General features: G+C 43.0%; 1 protein-coding gene across 4 annotated transcripts in view; it reads right to left on the reverse strand.

Moving 5' to 3' along the window:
* Nucleotides 1-1,887: 1,887 nt before the first annotated feature.
* The window catches only part of SLC30A6 (solute carrier family 30 member 6), a 40,652-nt gene continuing 16,731 nt past the window's right edge, over nt 1,888-25,808 (reverse strand). For 2 of the 4 annotated variants that reach the window (XM_058668111.1, XM_058668112.1), the window contains exons 5-14: nt 24,019-24,084; nt 21,630-21,710; nt 21,183-21,218; nt 20,307-20,401; nt 16,678-16,726; nt 16,295-16,414; nt 10,806-10,908; nt 8,289-8,336; nt 7,158-7,226; nt 1,888-2,541 (exon numbers count right to left, since the gene is read on the reverse strand). In XM_058668111.1, the coding sequence (XP_058524094.1) occupies nt 2,038-2,541; nt 7,158-7,226; nt 8,289-8,336; nt 10,806-10,908; nt 16,295-16,414; nt 16,678-16,726; nt 20,307-20,401; nt 21,183-21,218; nt 21,630-21,710; nt 24,019-24,084 (1,171 nt within the window). In that variant the 3' untranslated portion in view covers nt 1,888-2,037. Of the gene's footprint in view, nt 2,542-7,157; nt 7,227-8,288; nt 8,337-10,805; nt 10,909-16,294; nt 16,415-16,677; nt 16,727-20,306; nt 20,402-21,182; nt 21,219-21,629; nt 21,711-24,018; nt 24,085-25,808 lie in introns of those variants that run through there. The other 2 variants (XM_058668113.1, XM_058668110.1) reach the window with 2 other exon arrangements.

Consider the following 25,808-nt stretch of genomic DNA (forward strand, 5'->3'; position numbering starts at 1 on the left):
CCCTTTCACATCCCCAGAGGATGGAGACGACATGTGTAGGGTAGCAGCAAACACCTTGTCTTTTTAAGATTTTTTTTCACTGTAAATTCAGATTTACAGAGAGGAGAGAAAGAGAGAAAGATCTTCCATCCGCTCCCCAAGTAGCCACAATGGCCAAAGCTGAGCTGATCCAAAGCCAGGAGTCAGGAGCTTCTTCCGGGTCTCTCACACAGATGCAGGGTTTCAAGGCTTTGGTCTGTCCTTGACTGCTTTCCCAGGCCACAAGCAGGGAGCTGAAACGGAAGTGGAGCAGTGGGACATGACCCAGCACCCAAATGGGATCCCTGCACATGTAAGGCAAGGACCTCAGCCACTAGGCTACCACGCCAGGCCCTGTGAACACCTCTTAATTATTACTTGGTAAAGAGCTCTAAATCTTCAGATTTCATCCATGACCCCAAATCACATTTAGATAAGATCGGCTTGGGTAAAAAACGTTATCATGTAAGAGTAGGTCAATAATGAGTACAGTATCATTGGAGAATGTAAAACAAAGGAGAAAGCATAGTTACGATATTTTGTTTCACTTCCCTGTGGTCAAAGGAGCAGGGGTCGGATCTCCTCAGCATGTCAAAAGTCCCGACAGGGTTGCAGGCGCCCAGATGACCAAGATCTCACTAAGCAGAAGGCATTTAGAATGGGATCACTTACTCCATAGGCGACTCCGGTTCTGCTTGGCAGATGGCTGGCACGACGCTTGTGTTCCAATCCTGTGGAGAAACAGGATTTGGAAGTGTCGCTCCTATTGAAAGGATGTGTGAACTGCAAAAGCTGGTACAAACTCTATTAAAAAAAACCCAAAATCTCCAGAGAGCTGGCTACCGGCAGGGTAAATGATAAACCTCCAGGAATATCGGATTTGAAGAATACGGGATCCATTCTCAAAACCTCTTTCTAAAACCCTCTTTATAGGCCTCTTGCTAAAACGAGACAGTTTCCCGGGTAACGTGCAACTGCTGTGGCTTATGTTTTTGGAAAATATTGACCTTGTTAGAAAGTTCTAAAAGTAAAATCCACTGAAAAATAACCTGGCGGATTCTCCCACTTCATTACAGTTAATAATTCAAACAAGAAATCAGACACTTCTCACCGCATATCCAACACCACCACACTCTAGAAGGTCCTTTTTGTTGGTGAAATTAAGTAATGTCAAAGGCTGCATGCAACTTAAAAATATATATATCCAATTCCATATTATGTATGGAATTTTACAATATATTCTATGTAGTTACTTATAAAGTCAGCAACCAATGGAAATGTGACAAAAAGATAAATTCCATCATTATGTTAATATTTGATTATAAATAGAACATAGAAAACTGGGACTCCCTTGTTGCACATTGTCACATATTTGGTATTCATGGCACCAAAATCGACACTGGGAACCAGACTATGTACAAATGTACTGAAATCTTAAATGAGGAAAACTTCAACAAAAGTCCTATAGTAAAAAATTATATTGTATAACATAGGACAATGTATTGAAAATTTCTTGATAAAAAAGTTTTGCCTTTCTCTGCAAGACATAACCCAGAAGGATCTCAAAAGAAAAGTACAGCATTTAAACTTAGAAAACCTATAAAAAAGATGCTTTCTTTTTGCATGGACATTCGTTTACCTTTCCTTAAATGCACAATATTCAAGAAGTAGGTTTATAAATTCTGTTGAAGAAAACATCAGTCTACTGACGGATCTAGTCCATCCAGGACCGTTCTTAGAAAGGTGTGTTACACCACAGTCAACTACAAAAGCAAAGACAGCAAAGTTCAAAATCAGAGAAAACCACCTTCGGAAGGAAGCCTCTTAAGAACCTATAACACTCATAAGGATCTCACTGCCACAAATACATCTTATAAAAATAGTTTATAGATTTCATGAAATGTGACAAGCCTATGAGTGTCTAACAATCTGAGTACATGACTGAACAGTCAATGTGGAGCTGGCTTCATCTGGAGGCCGAGGAGCCAAGGTTCCTTAGCAGAATCAAGTCAGAGCACATCACGGTCTTGGTGGCCCAAGTCTGTTGTTATTAATTCCAGATCTACTTGGCAGGTTGGTGTAACCAGTCCTGAATCCTTGCGTTGCTCCAATTCCTGGAACTCCAAGTCCTGGATGAAGCAAGCTGCTGTAAGAGCTGTGTCCGTGATTAAGACCCAAACCATAAGGTCTTGCTTGCGTGTTCAGAAGCAGGACTGGGTTCACGTTTTTTCCTGGGGTATTGAAGGAAAATTCCGGCGGTGGACTGCTGGGTTTCGCTGGAGTCGAAGTGACAGGGTTCAGCTCATCCGAACCCTTGAGAAGCGGCATGGGGACGACGTGATGATCAGAGAGGTTGAGGACACTGGCTGCCACAGGTCCGGACAGTAAGGCAGGCCTGTTCCAGTCATCCTTAAAAATCTGAACAGTCAGAGTTGATACTAGCGTGTAGAGTCTGTTGGTCACGTGAGCGAGAACCATCTGTTCATTTGCATCCCGTCGAATTCGCACATGCACCGATCCGGCCTAGGAGGGGACAACCGCAGGAGCTTGCTCAGGATCACAGTCTGCAAAGCCCACTGAACTAAGCCTTTGATGTCACGATTTGCACACATGCTTGATTTGTTTTTATTAAATAAGAGAAAGCTTAATATCTCGCTATTTCTCAAAGCTCACTCACTGGTGATTACCAACATACACAGTTAATAAAATGATTTATGACTTTTTAAAATGTCTAAAGAGAGAGAGAAATCCATGTAGGAGGAAAATAAGCCTAAAAAAAAACCTATAAATTATATAGTTTATATACTTAAACTATATAGTAAGTAAAATAAGCTTAAATCAAATGTCCAATAGCCATTCCAGGTTTGTTTCTAAACAAAACTCAGATTTGAAAAAAAGACATCATCATCATCAAAAAAAAAAAAAAAAGCTACATAGAAATTAGCCAAACAGTTCATTTAGTTCCAAATCTATGATTCTGAAAGCTCAATACAGAACAGAAGAGCTCACGCCCCCGTGGCTCCATTGCGCCTGAGCTGCTTGACCTGGGCCAGGGCCACAGGTTCAAGCCACAGCTATTACACTTCCAATCCAGCTCCCTGCTAATGTGTCTGAAAAAGCAGCAGAAGCTGGCCTAAGTGCATGGGTGCCTGTACCCATGTGTGACACCAAGAAGCAGCTCCTGGCTTCAGATCAGCCCAGCTTCAGCCATTGTGCCCATTTGGGGAATGACCCAGTAGGTCTCTCTTTCTCTCTCTCTAACTCCACCTTTCAGAGGAACAAATACATCTTTTTTTTTTTTAAGATTTATTTTTATTGGAATGTCACCTATACAGAGAAGAGGAAAGACAGAGAGGAAGATCTCTCTTGATTTACTCCTCTAACGGCCGCAGTGGCCAGAGCTGTGCCGATCCGAAGTCAAGAGCCAGGAGCTTTCTACGGGTCTCCAATATGGGTGCACATGGATGCAGGGTCCCAAGGCTTTGGGTTGTCCTGGACTGCTTTCCCAGGCCACAAGCAGGGAGTTGGATGGGAAGGAGGCCTGCACGGATTAGAACTGGCGCCTATATGGGACCCTGAAGCATGCAAGGTAAGGACTTTAGCCACTAGGCTACTGTGCCAGGCCCATAGTTTCAGCCTTTTAGAAATTTAAGAAATGCCCTAGATATTCTTGTAAAAATAGACAACCTGAGATTTAAAAATTAAAAATCTATGGATAGCATTTATAAAAATGTGAAAAGTCCGATATATCTATGAAACCTCACACTCACATATTACGATACGCACAGTAACAAAGTCTGTGCTGGGGAATCAGAAGGAAGCCAGCGGTCACTGGTCCATCTCTAGCCAACTAGTTAATGACTGGAACAGCCACCTCGAGGAAAGTACCTGACACCAGACGGGGATTTGCACATCAAGTGCCTGAGGACACCAGGTTTGCAGCAAGATCAAGGGCTGGCGCGATCTCAGCCTTCAGAAGCAACCCGGAAAGGCATGGCATTAAGAAGAAACAGTCAGGCAGTGCAAGAGAGATGGAGGACGCAGAGATAAACAAGGAGATCCCAAAGAAAAAATTTCACTTTACAGAACCACCAGAAGAGGGCGCCGTAGGCCCATAGATTTCGATCCATTGTCCTAAACCTGTCATGATTTTCAGGAAAACCAAGATCATACAAAAATGAACAGATAAGAACTGAGGCATGCGCAGTTATTAAAACAAGATAATATAAAACAAATAATATAAAACACACATAAAATATACAGCATTAAGCTGCATAAATACATGTAATCTAAAATTCACTAAAAATATATTAACTAAAAAAAAACAAAGCGGGCCCGGCGGCATGGCCTAGTGGCTAAATTCCTCGCCTTCAACGCCCCAGGATCCCATATGGGCGCCAGTTCTAATCTCGGCAGCTCCACTTCCCATCCAGCTCCCTGCTTGTGGCCTGGGAAAGCATGCAAGGACGGCCCAATGCATTAGGACCCTGCACCCGTGTGGGAGACCTGGAAGAGGTTCCTGGTTCCTGGAATCGGATGGGCGCGCACTGGCCCATTGCGGCTCACTTGGGGAGTGAAACATCAGACGGAAGATCTTCCTCTCTGTCTCTCTCCTCTCTCCGTATATCTGACTTTGTAATAAAAATAAATCTTAAAAAACAAAAAAAAAAAAACAAAAAAAAACAAGCAAAAAGATATGAAACAAGAAAACAAGCCAGAATTAGAAAATATTAGGAATGAGATTAAAATATAAAGAAAACAACTAAATTTTCAATGTATTATTTGAAAACATATACTTGTAAGTACATTTAAATATATGAACAAATATATTTATATATCTATAATATAAACATATTTGTATGAATATGTATAGTATTTTATAATTATATAAGCATATATTTATATTATATAAAAATTTATGAAAATAAATTAAAATATAAATAAAATGCAAAGAAAAAATAAAGAAAACATAAATGAAGATGACACCAGAATATAATAGCAAACATGCAAGTATATCTTAAGAGAAATAAAAGATGAAAAAAAAAGAAATTACAAGGTAAGAACTGAGCTGTGTCTGGGTATGGACGAGCCTTGGCTGGGCTGAAACACCCAACAGTAAGAACCGGAATAGGTTGAAGGCCAGTCAGGAAAGGCCACTGTTCCTGCCAGGACAGGAGGTGGACTAAGCAGGGCTGGCTTTCTGGCCCACCGGCATGTGCGAGATCTGACACTGGGAGAGGTTTTGATGGAAGAGCCTGGGGAACTCCTCTGTCGGGACACAGTCCCGGCAGGTGAGCACAAGAACCATGACAGGGAGCAGCCCAGTCCAGGCCAGGGAGAGGTACCCACCAGCATACATTTGGCACAGGTCGGGGGCAGACCAGGCCAAACCAGTTTACATCACCCGCTGGTGAATCCGAGCACCAGGATAGAGTATGGGTCAAGCCAGGCTCGGTAGCAACACACACCGGTACACATTACGGCTGGGACTGGGTGCCGCCTGGGCTGGGCTAGGCCGGGCCAAGTCATGCTACAGCACCCACTGGCAAATGCTGAGGCAAGGGAGCCATGCCAGACTGGGTCGCAGCCCCCAACCAGCACATGTGAGAACCAGGGGGGAATGGGGCAAAGCTGTCAAGTTAAACTGGGGCCTAATTCTGTCAAGTTAAACTGCAGAACCACCCAGAAAGTGCATGATCTGGGAGTGGGAGTGGGTCCAATATGGAAATAATAGGCACCTCCCTCTTGGGTTACACTCCCACTGGAAAGCATGAAAACCACGACTGGGGACCGGGCAGCGTGGCCTAGTGGCTAAAGTCTTCGCCTTGAACACACCGGGATCCCATATGGGCGCGGGTTCTAATCCCGGCAGCTCCACTTCCCTCCAGCTCCCTGCTTGTGGCCTGGGAAAGCAGTTGAGGAAGGCCCAAAGCCTTGGGACCCTGCACCCGTATGGGAGACCCAGAAGGAAGTTCCTGGCTCCTGGCTTTGGATCGGCACAGCACCAGCCGTTGCACTCACTTGGGGAGTGAATTATCGGACAGAAGATCTTCCCCTCTGTCTCTCCTTCTCTCTGTATACCTGACTTTCTAATAAAAAATAAATAAATCTTTAAAAAAAGAAAAAAAGAAAGAAAAAGAAAACCAGGACTGGGACCAGGCATTGCTAGACAGAGTGGCACTCACCAGCAGGTGTGTGGGCTGAATAGTGGGGCTGTTTGGGCTGAAGAAGGCTTCAGTGCTCATTGACATGTGTTGGAGATGAATGGGATGTGGGACAGACTGGACCAGCCTGTTGTACATACTGCAAGCACGGAAACAGTGCAGCGGGCTGGCCTGGTGGGGGTTACTGTGGGTCGCTCCGACTAGGCTGCAGCTCTCACTGGTATGTGGGAGAGCTGAGTGTGCGGTGGGCAGAATCAGGCTGAACTACAATATCCATTGGTTTGTGTGGGAGACAGGGCTAGAAACAGAACTGACCCAGCAATTGCAACCACCAGCATGTGCATAAGTCGACAGGGGCAATGGACTCTGCCAGACACTGTACTGACATACATACACAAGGATCAGGTCTGGGATCACCTCAGACAAAGTTTCTTTGGGGATCTCTCCAATTGAACTGCTGATCTCAAAACCCCAACTATGAAGTAAAGTTCAGGTTCCATGGTCTGACTGTGGACTGCATGTGTCAAAGCTGAGCCTCCTTAGAGGCTCAGATGCAGCAGTGGACAGCATGTCCAGGTGCACATGGAGGATATTGGCAGTCCATCAGAACTGCGGAGGTCACCCGGTACCACAACAGAGGATGGAGGACAGAACAAATTGATCATCTACCCCAGCCATGTGTTGGCAGTGAAAATCTGGGCAAGTGGATATACTAAGGTGGACTTTGTCAGCCAGTGAATTCTGGAGATTTCATCATGCTTGGAGTGGTGAGACTGGCAGCAACTGAGAACTGCTGAACTATCAAAACCTCTTCAGCATGACTCTTGGAGCATGCCCCATGTCAGGGACCCTGGGATGGGTGGGAGGCTGGGTGAATCTTCTTTTTTTTTTTTTTTTTTTAAAGAAATATCTTTGCAGGCTTAAAAACTAAAAGTGTTTCAAGTTACAGCTAAAGTTAATATGTAGAAGACATACCAATGAGCCAAAACCAAGGGTCCAAAAATGTTCATTTCGGACTTCTAAAACTCCATCCAAAGTAGACACCTAATCAAAACCACAGGAATAGGTTATCACAGTGGTCACACAGCCAACATAGTTCAGTCACATTACAGCCATGACAAGGGTAGAAAGGACACATCCACATTTTGCACAAGGACACTCATTAGCCAAGACAAATCCCAGAGCACTCAAGTCCCCACTGCTGCTGGCCCAGTTCCGACCATGACCAAGTCATCCCGCTTGATTTGCAGCAATCTCTGTGAATGAGGTCCTGACTATTCCGTCTGAATCTCCCTTGCACTACTTCAACATGCATGGTTTTTTCCCCTCAAGATTTTTTTTATCACAATCAAAGTTGGGAGAAGGGAGAGACAGTGGGAGATTTCCCACCACTGGATCATGGATTAACCCGCTGCAGCACAACTTGTGCCCCATATGGTTCATATAATGTTAGCAATATTGCACACATGTATCTCGGCATTTGTGGTATCCACTTGCTGTGTACATGTGCTCTCTCCCACCTAAGTACTAACGAGACCCACTGAGCTTCCAACATCAAATGGGCCTGAGTGCAAGCAGGCTAATACAGCCAGACTTTTTGTCTTCTAGAACACTTCTTTCTCTGGATTTCCTTATAACACAGGATATTATTTAGATGTGGACCAACAGGAAACTTCGAGGTCAGATATGCAATGTGCAGCTCTTGTCCGGTGGCAGGGCCCAGCTTCACTGGCTGAGAGAGGCTGGTAAAAGTGGCCCCAGTCACCATGACCAGCACGAGTTAACACAGGTTGAAAATCCCAATAATTCAATTATCTTCTTCATTAGCACATGGAGTTTCTTTAGCAGCACAAACTGATCAAGATGTTAGGTAGCAAAGCCACAATACGTGAAAGTGGACTTCAATTGCAGAGCCACAGGCTGGTCTTTGCATCACTATCTGTCACATCTTTTTCAAATGAATGAGATTATCAAACTGAGTAATTACTCAAATTACTCAACTTTGGCCACTGTGTTACAGCTTCTGCCATGCTATAAAGAACCATAATACTCATCTTTCCAATTCTTATACAAATTAAAATGATGACATTTACTATCCCATCTTACCTCTCTGATAAGTTTGTCCAACTGACCGATTACATGGGGAGGTGTTGTCTGGAGAAAAAAAATAAAGTAAAATATAAAACACAAACTAGAAAGAAACAGTCTCCAACAATGATTCTGAAACCCCTACAAGGAGGCTTTGAAGCAGGCACTGCTTTGACCTGTGCCCTAGCAAGACTTCAAGGAAGAATAATTTCTCCCTTTATTTTCTTTACGTGAAAGGCAGAGTTGGCTGTGGGGAGGAGGGACAAAGAGACAGAGATCATTATTAGCTTATGCCCTCCTCAAACTGCTTCAACAGCTGGGCCAGGCCAAAGCCAGAGCCTCTGACTCCATGTGGGTTTCTCCTTTGGAACGTAGGGTCCCAGATGCTTGGTCCATCTCCCACCGCTTTTCCAGGTGCACAGCAGGGAGCCGGATTACAAATGGAGCAGCCAGGACATGAACCCGCACCCACAGGACGCTGCCATTACAGGCACAGTGCTGGTGGCACGGAAAGAAGGGTTTCAACCTGCTGCACTCAGGCACCATTAACAACAGGTCCAGCGGCCAGCACTGCAGCACAGCATGAAAAGCCACTGCCTGAAGAGTTGCTTCGTACATTAGTGTCAGCTCAAGTACTGGCTTACCCACTTCTGACTCAGTTCCCTGTTAATGGTCTGGGAAAGCACTGGCCTAAGTCCTTGGGTCCCTGTACCCATGTGGGAGAACCAGAAAAAGTTCCCGGCTCCTGCCCGGGAGGAAAAAAAAAGAATTGGTCCATTCTCATTTTTTAAATCTCAACGATGAGTTATATGTGCTAGAAGCAAACAGCAAAAAACTTCAATGACCTAAAAAATAAAAATCTAGGGCCCGGCGGCATGGCCTAGTGGCTAAAGTCCTTGCCTTGAACGCGCCGGATCCCATATGGGTGCTGGTTCTAATCCCGGCGGCCCCACTCCCCATCCAGCTCTCTGCTTGTGGCCTGGGAAAGCAGTTGAGGACAGCCCAATGCATTGGGACCCTGCACCCGCGTGGGAGACCTGGAAGAGGTTCCTGGTTCCCGGCTTCGGATCGGCAAAGCACCGGCCCGTTGCGGCTCACTTGGGGAGTGAATCATCGGACGCAAGATCTTCCTCTCTGTCTGTCCTCCTCTCTGTATATCTGACTTTGTAATAAAAATAAGTAAATCTTTTTAAATCTTCTTTCCAGGTCTCCCACATGGGTGCAGGGGCCTAAGAGCTTGAGCCATCCTCCACTGCCTTCCCAGGTCATAAGCAGGAAGCTGAATTAGAAGTAGAGCAGCTGGACCAAACCAGCACCCATACAGGATGCTAGAACCTTAGCATCCTTAGCCTACGGGTTGTAGATGAGTGGTAGGTGAAAGCTTAGCCTACTCTACCACAATGCTGGCCCCAGATATTATCACTTTACAAATGTTATCTTATTGCTATTATTATCTCTGAAGATGAAACCATGACTCCCAAGTTTTAAAAAAGGCATGAGGGCAGTAAGGCAGAAGAACAGCACAGTTTACATGCACTTGCATGCTGGGAAGCCAGCTTCTCCTTCAGGAACTTATCTGCAGATATTTCTATTGTTTCAACAAGTAACGATTTTTCTTCTTTTTTTAGTTGCAGAGACAGAGATGGCAACTGAGAAAGCTCCTATTTGCTGATTAACTCTGTAAATTCCCACGACAATCGTGGCTGGACTGTAGTTTAGTGTGAGCCAGAAAGCATCCCAGTCTCCCAGGTGCAAGGCAGAAGCCCATAGTCCACAGCTAACTCCGCTGCCTCCTAGGGTCTGAACCGGCAGGAAGCTGGAACCAGGATTCAAAACAAGACACTCGGATGTGAACTGCAGGCATTTTAATCGCTATGCCATAGCCTCACTCCTGATAAGCCATTTGAAATGCAGATCTCTCTCGGCCAACACTGTAGCACAATCAGGTTAGCCCCTGGCTTCTAATGCCAGAAACCCGTGAGTGCCAGTTGGTGTCATTGTTGCTTTGGTTCCAGTATGGTTCCTAAAGACTTGGGAAATGCAGTGGAACGTGGCCTAAGCACTTAAGCCCTGCCACTTATGTGAGAAACCCAGAAGCAGCTCCTGACCTCTGGCTTCTGGCTTCAGCCTGGCCCAAACCTGCTGGGACCACCTAGGGAATGAATCAGGGGATGGAATACCATTCTCCCTCTATAGCTCTGACTTTGAAATAAAATAACTCATACACAGACACACACACATATATTACAACACTATTTTTTAATTTGAAACATTACTGAGAGAAAAAATTTTAATTTTATGATACATCAAGATTAATGTTCATTTTACTAGCTAGTGGGATTTCACCTTGTTCTTACTATGGCAATTCAGAGGTGGTGATCTGAATTAATTTATTTTTCCTTGTATCTCCTTCCTTCCAGTTTGTTTATTTGAGAGGCAGAGCAAGAGAGGGCCCATCCTCAAACACACACACTATTTCTTCCTCTGAGGGAGGAACACGGCCGAGAGAAGGCATGCGCTGTGAAGGAGCCTTACCTGGAGCAGCACTTTCCCACTGTACACACTCATGGGGTACATGGTGCCAAAGGTCATCAGGGCAATGGCTATCGCAGAGGCGGTGTCCACGGCAAAGTAATTACTGGAAGGAAACAAGAATTCTCAATCCTAAGAGGCATGTCGCACGGGCATCTGAACTAAACAATGGCAGTCTCAAGCCATGGGACTCTGCATCACAAATGGCCACTACATGCAAGGACACATTTCAGGAAAAACCGTATCACCTATATAATCTCTTCTTGTCTAAGTTCAATGGAAAAGTAACTGCTAAATTGTGTGATAAGAGACATAGATTTCTCCATCTTACATTTTTCTTTTTTTCCTTTACTTTTAATGATTTCTTATTTTTATTGGAAAGGCAGATTTACAGAGAGGACAAACAGAAAAATGCACTTGCTGGTTTACTCCCCATGTGGCCACAAGGGCTAAAGGTAAGCTGATTTGAAGCTAGGAGCCAGGAGTTTCTTTCTGGTCTCTCCTGCAGATGCAGGGTTGCAAGGCTTTGGGCCATCCTCTACTGCTTTCCCAGAGCACAAGCAGGGAGCTGGATGGGAAGTGAAATAGCCGGGACATGAACCAAAGCCCATATAGGATCCTGGCAACGCAAGGTGAGGATTTAGCCACTAAGCTACCATGCCAGGCTCCATCGTGTATTTTCTAGTCAACCTATTTATCAGCTACAAGGACTTCAAATATATTTATTTGGGCCTGGCGCAAGGGATCCATTGGCTGGTCCTTTCCCTTCAAGTGTCAGGATCCCACACGGGTGCCAGTTTGTGTCCTGGCTGCTCCACTTCCTATCCAGTTTCCTGCTTGTGGCCTGGGGAAAGCAATGGAGGATGGCCCAAAGTCTTGGGACTCTACACCCATGTGGGAAACCCGGAAGAAGCTCCTGGCTTGTGGCTTCAGAGTGGCTCTACTCCAGCCACTGTGGCCACTTGAGAAGTGAACCAGTGGATGGAAAAATCTTTCCGTTTTGTCTTTTCTTTGTAAAATCTGTCTTTCCAATAAAACTAAATCTTTAAAATTTATATATATTTACTTGCTAAGACAAATTAAAAAAAACTTCAAGTAGTAACTTCTGATAGACTAGTGGAATTCATGATTTTATTAATTTTCCAATAGAGTTTTCCAAACTGCCCAGGAATTTTACAAGAATCTCTAAAAATCTGTTACAGCAAACCTACAGCTGAAGTTGAGCACCTTAACAGCTCAGATTGTGCTACGGTTCTGTTAAGACAGACTGAACTGAACATGCCCATCTTGTAGTCTTTTTTTAGCTTTTTTCACATGGTGAAAACAGAACCATGAGTAAGACACAGTCCTCACTACAGAAAAGAGAGCCACATGAGACAGATACACAAAGGGCCAAGATTACAAAGGATGGGGGCAGAAAATAATCTAGACAGGCTAAACATAACAAGAGGAGATGGCATTGGAGTTAAGCCTTCAGACACGACTGAGACAACGGGAGTAAGATTTTCAGACGGGGAAAGCAGTGAGTTCAAGGGTATAAAACCCTGGGGCCGGTGAGTGACACAGTTCAGCTGCTGCCTGCGGACTGGCATCCTACATGGATGCGGATTCAAGTGTGGGCTGATGTGTCTGGGGAGTGAACCCGTGGACAGAAAATCTCTCCCTCTGTAATTCTGTTTTTCAAATAAATCAATAAATGAATCTTTAAGGCACAAAAGGCACAAGGGCGGGGGTAACGGCAGGTAACACACTTGATGGAGGGATGAAACCACACCAAGTATAAGCAGGTGATGGCCAGGAAGGTTGGCAGGGCTTAACCACATGGGATTCTACGCGAACAATATGACATTTTTATAAACAACAATACGGGCACTTAAAAATTTATTTATTTAAAATTTGATAGGCAGAGATAGGAAGAAAGGGAGAGAAACAGAGATCTTCCATCCACTAAATTACCCCTAAACACCTGCAACAGTCTGGGCTGGAAAGGGCTAAAGAAGAGAGCCCAGAATTCACTGTTTTTAACATTTAATTTTGCTTATTTAAGGGTACAGTTAGAGAGAGAGAGAGAGAGAGAGAGAGAGCGAGCGAGCGAGCGCGGCCAAATGGCCACAGGGAAGGCGGGAGCTTTTTCAAGATTTCCAACATGGATCTAGGGATGCAAGCACCTGGACTGCCTTCAGCAGCTTTTTGAGGGATATTACCAAGGAACTGGACAGGAATTGGAGTGGCTGAGTCGCAAACCAGTCCCTGTATGGGACACCAGAGTGACAACAGGAGGCATTTTAACCTACTACACTACAACACCATCCCCCAAAGGCCTGGAATTTAATCTGAGTCTGATATATTGGAGGCAACAGTCCAACTACTTGAGGCCAATATTTCCTGACTCCCTTCCTGCAATACTAGGCCATCCCTGGTAAAACTAAATGACCCTACTTATAACAAAATAGTAAATCATTAGTAATGGGTGAAAATGGAAATCAGAAGACCAAAAGAGTACTTTAAATGGAAAGTAAATTATGAAAAAGCCCTTATTTGGGATTGGAGCAAAGATAAATGAGAAAGAAAAGACAAACAAATGTAAAGGACGACTAAACAAGACTTAGGGAACTATTAGAGCTTGCACAGGAAAGCGCAGGAGGGAAAAGTGGAGAAGCAGGTATTTAGGAATGCACTGTAGGGATGGGTGCTCTGGCTCAACAGGATAATCCTCCGCCTGCAAGCTCCAATATCCCATTTGGATGTCAGTTTGTATCTCAACTGTTCCACTCCTCATCCAATTCTGGGAATTGTCTCAATTCTCTGGGAAAACATCAGGGGATAGCTCAAGTCCTTCGGCCCCTTAGGCTCAAGTCCTTAGGAGACCCAGAAAAGGCTCCTGGCTTCTAGCTTTAGATTAACTCAGCTCTGGCCATTGCGGCCATCTGAGGAACGAACCAGCAGATGGAAGATCTTTGTCTCTCCTTCTCTCTGTAAAACTGCCTTTCAAATAAAATCAACTAAATCTAAAACAAAACACCACCAAAAGACCTATAGGGGGTGGACGGACACTGTTGTGTAGTGGTTACGCTGCTGTTTGGGTTGCCTACACACACCACACAGCCTGGCATCATATCCTGCCTCCACCTTCTGAGAGGACTTCCTCTCAATGCCTCCCAGCAAAGATGGCTCAACTACTTGAGTTCCTAGCCCCCCTGTGAGAAGGCTGCTGGAGCTGCTGGCTTCAGCCTGGTCCAGCCTGGGCTGTTGTGGGCATTTGAGTAGTAAACCAGCAGGTGGTAGATAACCCTCCATCTGGGTCTGTATCTCTCTGCTTTCCAAATCAATAAAAGTTTAAACAAGAATGTGCTAATGTTCTCTTAAAAATGAAACACAGAATTGACGTATGATCCATCAATTCCAATTCTGGGTATTAACCCAAAGAATTGAAATCAGGGACTAAAACTGGGTGTGCACACTCATGCATATAGCAGCATTATTTATTATCACCAAGAATAAGAAACAGGAATTGGTGCGGCAGCTCAACAGGCTAATCTTCTGCTTACTAGTGCCGGCATCTAATGTGAGCATTGGTTTATGTCATGGCTGCTCCATTTCCAATCCAGCTCCCTGACTGTGGACTAGGAGGGTAGTGAAAGACGGCTCAAGTCCTTGCGACCCTGCATTCATGGGGAGACACCGAGGTAGCTCCTGGCTTCCAGTTTTGGATTGCCTCAGCTCCAACTATAGCAGCCAAACACCTATGAGTGGATGAATAAAAAAATGTGCTACGTACATTTAATAAAATGCTATTCAAACTTAAAAAGGAAGATTTCTGACAACACATATGAACCTTCAAAAATATTACCCTAAATGAATTATGTCAAATATAAAAGAATCACTAGACAATTATATTAAGTACTTAGAGTAAACACAACCAAATAAACAGAAAGAAGAATGGTGGTAACTGGGGACAACGGGAATTAGGATCTAATGGACATATAGTTTCATCTGGAAATACAAAAGGCTCTGGGGATGGATAACGATGGCAGCACAAAAACAGAAATGTGCTTCACGTCACTGAAAAACATGTTTAAAAAGGATAGACTTTCTGCTATTATGCTTTAACATAATTCATAAAAGTATGCACTAGAATAGACGAGAGTAGCATTCACTGAGATGGGAAACAAAAGAAAAAAATGCTCTGGGGGCAGGCCTAAGCAGGTTCAGCTTGGGTAGGAACGAATACAAGTTAGAAGACACACCTACGGGAAGACACTGAAATCTGGGAATCTCACAGCACTGTCAACTAACACCAAACAACTGGGTGATTTCCTTAAGGGTACTATGTAAAAGAAAGAAAAACTGAGGACAGATTCTAATAAATCCTAATACTTAAAGGGCCAAAGAAATGTGTGTCATAAAATTTTAAGCTTACAGTGGCTGCAACATGCATTTCCTGGGCCCGGCAGTGTGGCCTAGCGGCTGAAGTCCTTGCCTTGGGAGCCCCGGGATCCCATGTGGGCGCCGGTTCTAATCCCGGCAGCTCCACTTCCCATCCAGCTCCCTGCTTGTGGCCTGGGAAAGCAGTCGAGCACGGCCCAATGCAATCCCAATGCATTGGGACACTGCACCCGCGTGGGAGACCTGGAAGAGGTTCCTGGTTCCCAGCTTCAGATCGGCGCGCACCAGCAGTTGCGGCTCACTTGGGGAGTGAATCATCGGACGGAAGATCTTCCTCTCTGTCTGTCCTCCTCTCTGTATATCTGACTTTGTAATAAAATAAATAAATCTTTCAAAAAAAAAAACCATGCATTTTCTAAAAAGTTTTATTTTATTTTTCTAAAGATTTATTTATTTATTATTTTTATTGGAAAGGCAGATATACAGAGAGGAGAAGAGACAGAGAGGAAGATCCTCTATCTGATGGTTCACTTCCCAAGCAGCCGCAATGGCTGGAGCTGAGCCAATCCGAAGCTAGGAGCCAGGAGCTCTTCTGGGTGTTCCACACAGGTGCAGGGTCCAAGGCTTTGGGCCATTCCCGATTGCTTTCCCAGGCCACAAGCAGGGAGCTGGATGGGAAGTGGGGCCACTGGGATTAGAATCAGCATCCATATGGGATCCCAGTGTGTTCAAGGTGAGGATTTTAACTGCTAGGCCACGCCGCCGGGCCCTAAAAAGGTTTATTTTTTAAAATTGCTGCAGACCCATTTCCTTTTCTCCTCCCTCTCTCAGCAACAGCAGCTGTTTCACTGCCTTCTGTTTCGTTCATCAGGTCAGCACTAGTGAATTTTATTTTCCAGTCTGCACTAGATTGGGGTGAGAAGAACTTGTTGAACCCAATCTTTCTAATTTTTAGAGGAAGACACTTAAGGACAAGACTTAACCAAAGCCACACAGGTCAAAAGCAAAAATACTAGATGCCTGATCCTTATTCATCTTGGTGATACCCTTAAAAGTCAGTGCACACCAAACCAAAAAACACCTGACAGCAATTTAAAAATACTTACTTAATTTCAATCAGCATATACGTAATACAAAGAGCAAATGCTCCAGCAAGGTCAATCAGAATGAAGGGATTCATTCGGGGAAGGAAGATGCTGCTGAGTCCTGGAATAATTCCACACAAGCTAGGAAAAACAAGAGTCGTCATCACACTGATCAAAACTCTGTCGAAGCCCACTGCTACTTTACTACCACGTAACAGCAAACAGGACCTAGCAACACTGTTCTTAAAGTTGTAAAGGGCTCTTTTATATCACCAATTTAAAAACAAAACGGTAGAATTGGACCAGGATGATTCACACAGTAGCCTCACCACTGGCATGCAGTTCCTAAGACAGACACACCCCTTGTGCATACTGTGATACCAAGAAACTCTGTAAGACCTTACCTTCGACTCAGATCTGCAACATGCTCCTGAAGCCAGCTGGTACTGGCAGCTTTAAGAAGAAAACACTTAGGTTATCTATAAAGAATAAAACGCCACCAGAATTACTTGAGTTCTTTCATTAAAAAGTTTGTCAGTGACTCTATAGCTGTATAAGAGGACAAAATCTGTGACTTTCTCTCCTCTATGTGTTTCAGACATTAAGTCAAACAACTACACAGTTGAGCTGAAGGAATGAGCAAGCTTCTGTGTCACTGGTACTGCGAATCTGAATTGTCAGAGTTCTGTGCACCGTGAAGCAGGGCTTCCTCGCTATGTGCTGATAGGCAGTCACAGGGGAAAGGGTATTCATTCCATCACCTTTCTACCCATGTCAGTCCCTGGAAGAAGCCTCATGGTTCAAGGATTCTCTGCCATTTATCCCAAAGTGTGGCAGAACTATCAGTGTATTTTTAAGTCATTTATTTGAGAGGCAGAGAGACAAATGTAGAGAGAGAGAGAGTCAGCTCCCATTCACAGGTGCACCCCCAAACACCCACAAAAGCTGTGTCTGGACTGGACTGAAGCCAGAAGCCAAGAACGCAGCTATCTGAAGCAGCAGCAATGTCACCCGGAAGCCGGAGTCACTGTGAAGCCAGGAAACAATCCAAGACACTTGGAGAGGAAGGCTGGTGTACTAGGTGATGTCTTAATGACTACCACACTGTAAAAAAAAGACTACAAAATCTATCAAAACGAACAGCAGAGCACTTCAGAGAAGACCTAATGTCGTAATTCCTGGTTTGAAATCTAAGTTCTCCTTGTAACTGTGTATGTGGCCTTGGGCAAGTGGTCTAATCTCTGTGCACGTCACAGTAAAATGGAAATAATAAACTCACTTCATCTGGTACAGGTAGAATTAAACAGGCTACTCTATGTAAAGCATTAATCAAGTGCTGGCATGTACAAATTGCTCAACATCATTTTCCTCATAAATTTTACATGGTAACATGGATCTTGATGTTTCTGGGAACCTTCATTCCCAGCTAATACAAATCCAAACAAACATTTCTGAAACTAAATCTGGCAACATGCATCAAAAACCTTTCCACATGCCCATATGCCTATATGCATATGGGGGACATGACAACCAGTTCACTGAGGTCTGCAGAGCATGTCCAGTACCATGGAGGGCAGAAAACTGGACAACTCTCCTGGTCAAGACCTGACAGTGAGTATCAGGATGAATTAAGACTCTGAGGTGGACTATGTCAGCCAATGGAGCTTGGAAGGACTTCCTGAACCTTGGAACAATGAAATCAACAGCATCTCAGAACTATCCAAACCACTCAGGCAGTACCCTTGGAACATGCTCCACATCAGGGACCTTGGGAGGACATGGGGTGGCAGCTCCCCATCTTTCTCTTCCTGCTTTTCCCAGATACAGGAGGAAAAAAGGAGACCGGAGACAGCTTCATCCACTTTTCCCCATTCCTTGACCCTCCCCACTGTAATCGGTGGTCCGCATAGACATGTATCCTTCTCAACTATATAAACATCATTAAAAATGAAATAAATTTATTACAAAATTTAAATATTAAAAAGAAAATCAAAAGCCTTTCCATGGGCCTGTTGCAGTAGTCTAGCAGCTAAAGTCCTCACCTTGCATGCGCAGGGAGCCCATATAGGTGCCAGTTCTAATCCCAGCAGCTCCACTTCCCATCCAGCTCCCTGCTTGTGGCCTGGGAAAGCAGTTAAGGATGGCCCAGAGCCCTGGAACCCTGTACCCGCATGGGAGACCCAGAAGAGCTCCTAGCTCCTAGCTTCGGACTGACTTAGCTCTGGCTACTGCAGCCACTTGGGGAGTGAATCATCGGATGGAAGATCTTCCTCTCTGTCTCTCCTCTCTGTATATCTGACTTTCCAATTAGAAAAAAAAAGTAAATCTTTTAAAAAAAAAAAACCTTTACAAAAAATATTTTTAATCCAGTTCACAATTCTTTAGGAATTTATCCTAAAGATTCAGAAAAGCAAACATGCAATTTGATAAAAAGAGAGTGAAGACAGTATTATATATTAAATGAAAAGTTAAAAATAAATTAAGTGATACACATGCGTATGTATTAAAAATAATAATACAGTGCAAATGTTAACAGATGTGTGGCAAGGATTATGAAATAGCTAGTCAGGGTGCTGCCTGTGACATTGGCATCCCATAGTGCAGCACCAATTCAGTTTCCCGGGGTTCAGCTTCTAGCTCAGTTCACCCAGGAGAACAGAGGAAGACCAGTACCTGGAACCCAGCCATCCATGCAGAGACCTGCACGAAGCTCTAGGCTCCCGGTTTTAGCCTGGCCTAGCCCCAGCCTTGGCGGCCCGTTGGGAAGAGAATCAGCAAAAGGAGGCTCTCTCTCTCTCTAACTCCCTCTCTGTCTCTCTGCCTTTCAAATAAATCTGTAAAAAAAAAAAAAAAAAAAATTCATGTTAACACATGTTATTTCTAAGACTACCAGTACTTTTACTTCTTTCTTAAACCTTTCTGATCTTAAGTGAAAGACAGGATTTCTAGGTCTTGGCAATTTTTTAAAAAATTCTAGAATATTACACTATTTTTGGAACTTACATGAAGTTTTTTCTGAAGTTATCATTACTCAGTTTTCCAGTGCATGCAATACTTCTTCAACTCATGATGAAAATAATGCCACAGCATACATGAAACTGTCTAAACTTGTAGAGGATTTTAGAATGTTTTCATCTTTATCCCAGATTTTACAACTATGGTCATCTGTGAACAACCCTCTTTCACCTGGGTTTCCTGGCATTTCAAAGCATAATCTGTGAGCACATCCCACTTATCCAAATTAGTGGGAAAATCACTTTATGAATTAAAATTACTCCAAAACACTGAGATTACTGAAACATGTCAATAAACATAGACCTCTGAAGTGCACCAAACTGAGCTTGTAAAACCTTGTAAAGTATTTCAAAAGAAAAGTTTTTGCTACATTAAGATACATACCTAAAGTATGATTCTTTTCAAATAGATATCAAGTATTTACAGTGAGTTGGTGTTGTAGTAAAGCACGTTTAGCTACCACTTTTGAGAATAACGCCCCATATGATCACAGATTCAGGTCCCAAGTGCTCCACTTTTGATTCAGCTTCCTGCTAATGTCTTGGAAAGCAATGAAAGATACCCCAAGTGCTTGGGCCCTGTCTCTCACAGGCAGACCTGCAAGAAGCTCCTGACTCCTGGCCTTGACTTGGCCAAGCCCAGGTCATTGCAGCCACTTGGGAGTGAACCAGAGAATAGAAGATCATCTCTCTCTGTAATTCTGTCTTTCAAATACATAAATAAAACCTTAACAATAAGATAGATTTCCTAAGGTACAAAACATAGCTAAACTCTCATTCATATTACTTGGAAATGTAGTTTCTCAACACACTTAATTTAATGTCAGTCCTGTTTATTATTAGTCAATTATTTTAAAGATTGAATTAATAAGATTCTGTTTATGATTTTCTGGTTAAATACTTGAAAACTCTGGATTCATTCTCTTCAGAATATACATTCTTAATGATTTATAAGACAATGAAATAAAACTGCAATACATTTAACTGCATTTTTAAATTAACAGTAAACAAAAACATACCTTCAGAGACATAGGCGAAAGGTTTATTCCGAACAGAAAGCATCGTGAACAGGTTGAAAGAGAGAGCCACAAAAGTACCAACCAATAATCTTCCCCTAAAAACAACAATAAACATTGACCTTGATTCTTTCCTGGCAAATAGCACTATGCAATTTACCATGGAGACAGCCCGAGAGGCGGCAGAGGAGTGTGCTCCAGAAGTTAGTGTTTCCAAAGCTCCATGTAATCCACGTCCTGGCTCTACTGCTGTTCTTCCCAGGACAAAAAAGAACTGTTAATTTTAATAGTACCTTTCTGTGTATAATTACTTATCAGTAAATTCATATAATGGTAATACTGTTTGGCTGATAATCAACATGACATGTCAGAATTTTCTGAATTAAACTGATCAGAAAAGAAGCACACATTTGGCAACTATGTGGTTGCCACATAATTTTATTTTCCGTAGGTGCCACAGGAAGATCTGGGAGGTCAAATACAATATTACAGAAGCACAGGAGCTGCATCTGGAAACAATGAGAAACATGAAGCCAATACAGAATAGCTGTCTGTTTTATTCTATGTGCACAGCATAAAAACCTCTCGGACTTGGGACTCAGAAGCAGAATCATGGGATTTGGAAACTTTAGAAATACCAGTGACCCTAAGTGCACACCTTGCATTCTGATCCTGGACAAGGTAACTTACTTAACAATACATTAATTAGTAATTGGGTATCAAACACAAGAGTAATCACATGCTATTTCAAAAATAAAATCTGTGGGAGGGTTTGGGGAGGGGTGGGGAGAACCCAAGTATCTATGTAACTGTGTCACATAATACAATGTAATTAATGAAGTTAAATAATAAATAAAAAAAAATAAAATAAAATCTTACGTGTGTATCTCAGGCTGCTCCAAAAAGCGTTCTGCACTGCAAGAAAGAAAATACATTCTAAGTACATTCTAAAGTTATCAAGTTGGAATGTTTTCTAATTATGTAATTATTCCACTTTACAGTTAAATCTTTGAATATTATAATCAACCATTGACTATAAGCAGGACAAGGCAAATTAGCCTCAAAATGCACCACTAGCTTTTTCCTACCAAATCTGTTTCAAGGCATGTAGACTAAAAATGAACAAGTCGGACGGAATCTTTCATTCAAAGAAAGAAATAAAATATGTGATAAAGGAATAAAAGTCTAAAGAAATTGTACTATCAAAACTCCACCACTACTCCTCTTAATTTGCACATTCTTCAAACCAGATACCCTTCACTGGATTCTTTAACGTTCTCGAAGATGTTATAGGTAAAATTTAATTAGTATCGTACACACATGTACCTTTCTTTCAGTATAAAGAGAGCTCCCAACTGTGCCAAGACTGTGGAGGCAAAGACAGCCAGCACTTCTAATCTCTCAAACCTGAAATCAGAGAATTAACCAGATCTTTAATTCTTTCAATTCATAAATCATTCTCTTTAGAATACATATTTTCATTTATTCACTCATTCAATATGCGTATATGCAGAACACACAAGTCAAATACTGTTAGAAAAGATTAGAGTTTCCAGAAGAATAAAAGACAATAAAATTAACAGAGCAAAAAGACTGCCTCAGAGCTGATATGATGCAGCAAGTTACCACTGACAGTAGTGCTGGCATTCCTCGTGAGTGCTGATTCAAGTCCCAGGCATGTTAGCAGGGAGCATGTTAACATGGGAAAGCAGTGGAAGACGGCTGACGTGCTTGGGCCCCGACACCCATGTGTGACATTCAACACACTCCTCGCTCCTTGCTTCTGCCTGGCCCAGCTCTGGCCATCCGCACCATTTGGGGAGTGAGTCCCAGATCAAAGACCTCCCTCTCCCCACTATAACTCTGCCTATTAAAAAAGAAAAAAAGAATGCATGCCACATTCCATGTGCAAGTGCCAATTTAAGCCATGATTACTTCGTTTCTCATCCATCTTCCTGCTAATAATGCGCCTTAGAAAGAAGCAAAAATGGTCAAAGAACTTGGGACCTTGGCAACCATGTGGGAGACGCAGATAAAGTTTCTAGCTCCTGGCTTCAGCCTGTCCCAATACTGGCTGTTGAGGTCATTAGGAGAATGAACCTTTATGTCTCATACTATCTCCACCATTCTGCCTTTCAGATAAGTTAATAAAATTTATCTTCAAACAAACAAATAAAAAGAGGGACTGGGCTTGTCAGTGCAGTAAGCTCCAGCTGTGACAGAATCCCATTTGATGGAAGATTTCTGAGTCTCCATCTCCTTGTAACTCTTTCAAATAAATAAATAAATCTTTACATAAATAAATAAATAAATAAATAAATAAAGTGTCTACAGTGGGTAAGCTCAGCCACTGCTTAATCAACGCACTGTACTGGAGTACCCACTCACATTCTAACTACTCTGCTTCTCATTTACCTTCTTGCTAAACCATTCCAGAAGGAAGCAGCTGATGGCTCGCGCACTTGGGTCGCTGCAACTCAACAGGGAGAACTGGTTGAAGTTCTGGCTCCTGGCTTTGGCCTGGCCCAGCCCTGGCTACTAAGGCATTTGGAGGAATGAAATCCGTGGATGGAAGATCTCTGTCCTGCTACCCCCATACTTCGTTCTCATTCTCTCTCTCTATTTCCCTCTCTCTGGACTGTCTTTAAAAAAAAAAATTGCCTATAGGTACAACACATATTGCCACCTATGTTCCTTATTTTTCTAGAAATACCTATAATAAGTTAATATTTAACACATCTTGTGTTAGACAGCAATCAAAGTGCTTACCAGATTATTTTACCTCAGCCTCTGTATGTTTCATGAGAGTAATAGACATCAAGAAGAAAAACCATTTAGAGTGTGTAGCTAGCAAGTTTGCAACTGATTCCAGAGTTCATCATTTTTGCACTATCACTTCTGCATATCATTTCAGTTAGCTTCAAATGCACTTTTCTATAATTTTCTGACTATAAGCTGGAGATCAAGGCCATTGGATTACTCAATCTACTTTTCCCAACAACACACAGCCTCATTATACTCAACATTTACAGTAATACAAATGCTTAAATTTATCAAGGAAATTTCAGTAAAGAAAGTAAAATAATTTAGGATTTTCATTACATGACTGAATATAGGGAGAAAACGATAGCACCAACACCAATACACTATAGATTATCAAAAGCAGAAATGCCACTTTTTACAAGATTTCTATGATAGGTTGGGAGAGAGTAAGCGTAGACAAGAGGAGAGGGGCAGGGGGAGAAGAGAGGAGAGGAAGAAAGACAAAGATCTTTTATCCTTCGTTCATTCCCCAACTGTTCACTCCCCGCAACAGGCAGGACTGGGCCAAGTCAAAGTCGGGAATCAGAACTCCACCTGGGTCACTCATAGAAGTGGTAGAAACCCAAATATTTGGACCATCATCTACTGCCTGCTATAGTAGCAAGAAGTTGGATCAGAAGCATGGAGCAGCCAGGAGTTGAGTCAGCATTCTGACACAGAATGTGGTGATCCCAAGCCACAGGGCCTAAGCAGTGGCTTAATCTTATGTGTCACACACCTGCAGTGAAATGTTATCCTTCACTTAGAAAAATGGACATGTAAAAACAGCTCAACCAGCTAATCCGTTCCTTTAAGAGCTGGGATCCTATATGGGTGCTAGTTCTTCCCTGCCTACTGTGACTATTGTTTTAATAGCAATATGTTAGCAGAAAATGAGATAACTTGAACTTACCCAAATGAATAGACAGGGCTGGGTTTCCTCATCATTACCCAGTAACTTATTAAACATGTTATTAAACTAAACGAAAGAAAAATAAATATAGCATTATTAAGGTTAAAAGAGAACACATGGGGAGAAATTAAGTTTTCAGAATTCCTAAGTTGCTGAAAGTTATTAGTGTTTGTACAAACTAAATGAATAAGCTAGCCCTTCTTTGTTAAAAGTTCAGCTATGATCTTCACAACATTCTGAACAGGGTAAAATCATACTAACCATTCAAGTACACCAAGGATTCATCCCCCAACAACTTACTATAATTTGAAATTCAGGTTAAAAACTGCCTGCTTGAGACCCCAGTCAGTAGACTTAATTACCTGATTAATCAAAAAGCATTCTTATAACATACATCTGTCACATGGTTCTCATGGATCATGCAAGACCTCCTGATATTTGTTATATAGTTTCAAATTTTAATATAACTGGATTTACTGATATGTTCTTTTTCAACTTCTGAGTTTTGTGTTATCTTTATCTTTCCACATGCTAAACTCTCATACAAGTTTATGTCATTATTCAACTTATTTTTTTGGAAAGATTTATTTATTTTATTACAAGTCAGATATACAGAGAGGAGGAGAGACAGAGAGGAAGACCTTCCGTCTGATGATTCACTCCCCAAGTGACTGCAACAGCTGGTACTGCGCCGATCCGAAGCAGGGAACCTGGAACTTCATCCAGGTCTCCCACGCGGGTGCAGGGTCCCAAGGCCATGGGCCATGCTCTACTGTTTTCCCAGGCCACAAGCAGGGAGCTGGATGGGAAGTGGAGCTGCCGGGATTAGAACCGGCGCCCATATGGGATCCCGGGGCCTTCAAGGCGAGGACCCCGGCCGCTAGGCCACGCCGCCGGGCCCCAAAATAAATAAATCTTAAAAAAAAAAAAATAGGATCCCATATGGGCGCCGGTTCTAATCCCGGCAGCTCCACTTCCCATCCAGCTCCCTGCTTGGGGCCTGGGAAAGCAGTTGAGGACAGCCCAATGCATTGGGACACTGCACCCGCGTGGGAGACCCGGAAGAGGTTCCAGGTTCCCGGCTTCAGATCGGCGCGTACCGGCCGTTGCGGCTCACTAGGGGAGTGAATCATCGGATGGAGGATCTTCCTCTGTGTCTCTCCTCCTCTGTGTATATCTGGCTGTAATAAAATGAATAAATCTTTAAAAAAAAAAGATTTATTTATTTTTATTGGAAAGGCAGATATACAGAGAGCAGGAAAAACAGAGAGGAAAATCTTCCATCCGCTGATTCACTCCCCTAGTGGGTTCAACAGCCAGACCTGAGGCACTCCGAAGCTAGGAGCCAGGAGCCTCTTCCAAATCTCCCATGCAGATGTAGGGCCCCAAGGCTTTGGGCCATCCTCGACTGCTTTCGCAGACCACAAGCAGGGAGCTGGATGGGAAGCGGGGCCAGAGAGACAAGAACTGGCACCCATATGGAATCCTAGCATGTGCAAGACGAGGATTTTAGCCACTAGGCTACTGCGCTGGGCCTTATTTTGTTGTTTTTTTTTTTTATAGTGCCCTCCTCTTATCTGTGAGGGATTGGTTCCAAGATCCATAGTGGATGCCCAAAACCATAGATTTTGTTGAATATACTAAAATTTTTCTTACCCTTACATGTCTGATAGTCTATAAGAGATTAGTCATACTAAGTAATAAGATATAACAATATATCATACTAAAAATTATATGAATGTGGCCTCTCTCAAAGTATCTTATTGGACTAAACTGACTCTTCTCTTGCG

This window comes from Ochotona princeps, chromosome 8, assembly GCF_030435755.1.
Source record: "Ochotona princeps isolate mOchPri1 chromosome 8, mOchPri1.hap1, whole genome shotgun sequence".
NCBI classification, from domain to species: Eukaryota; Metazoa; Chordata; class Mammalia; order Lagomorpha; family Ochotonidae; genus Ochotona; species Ochotona princeps.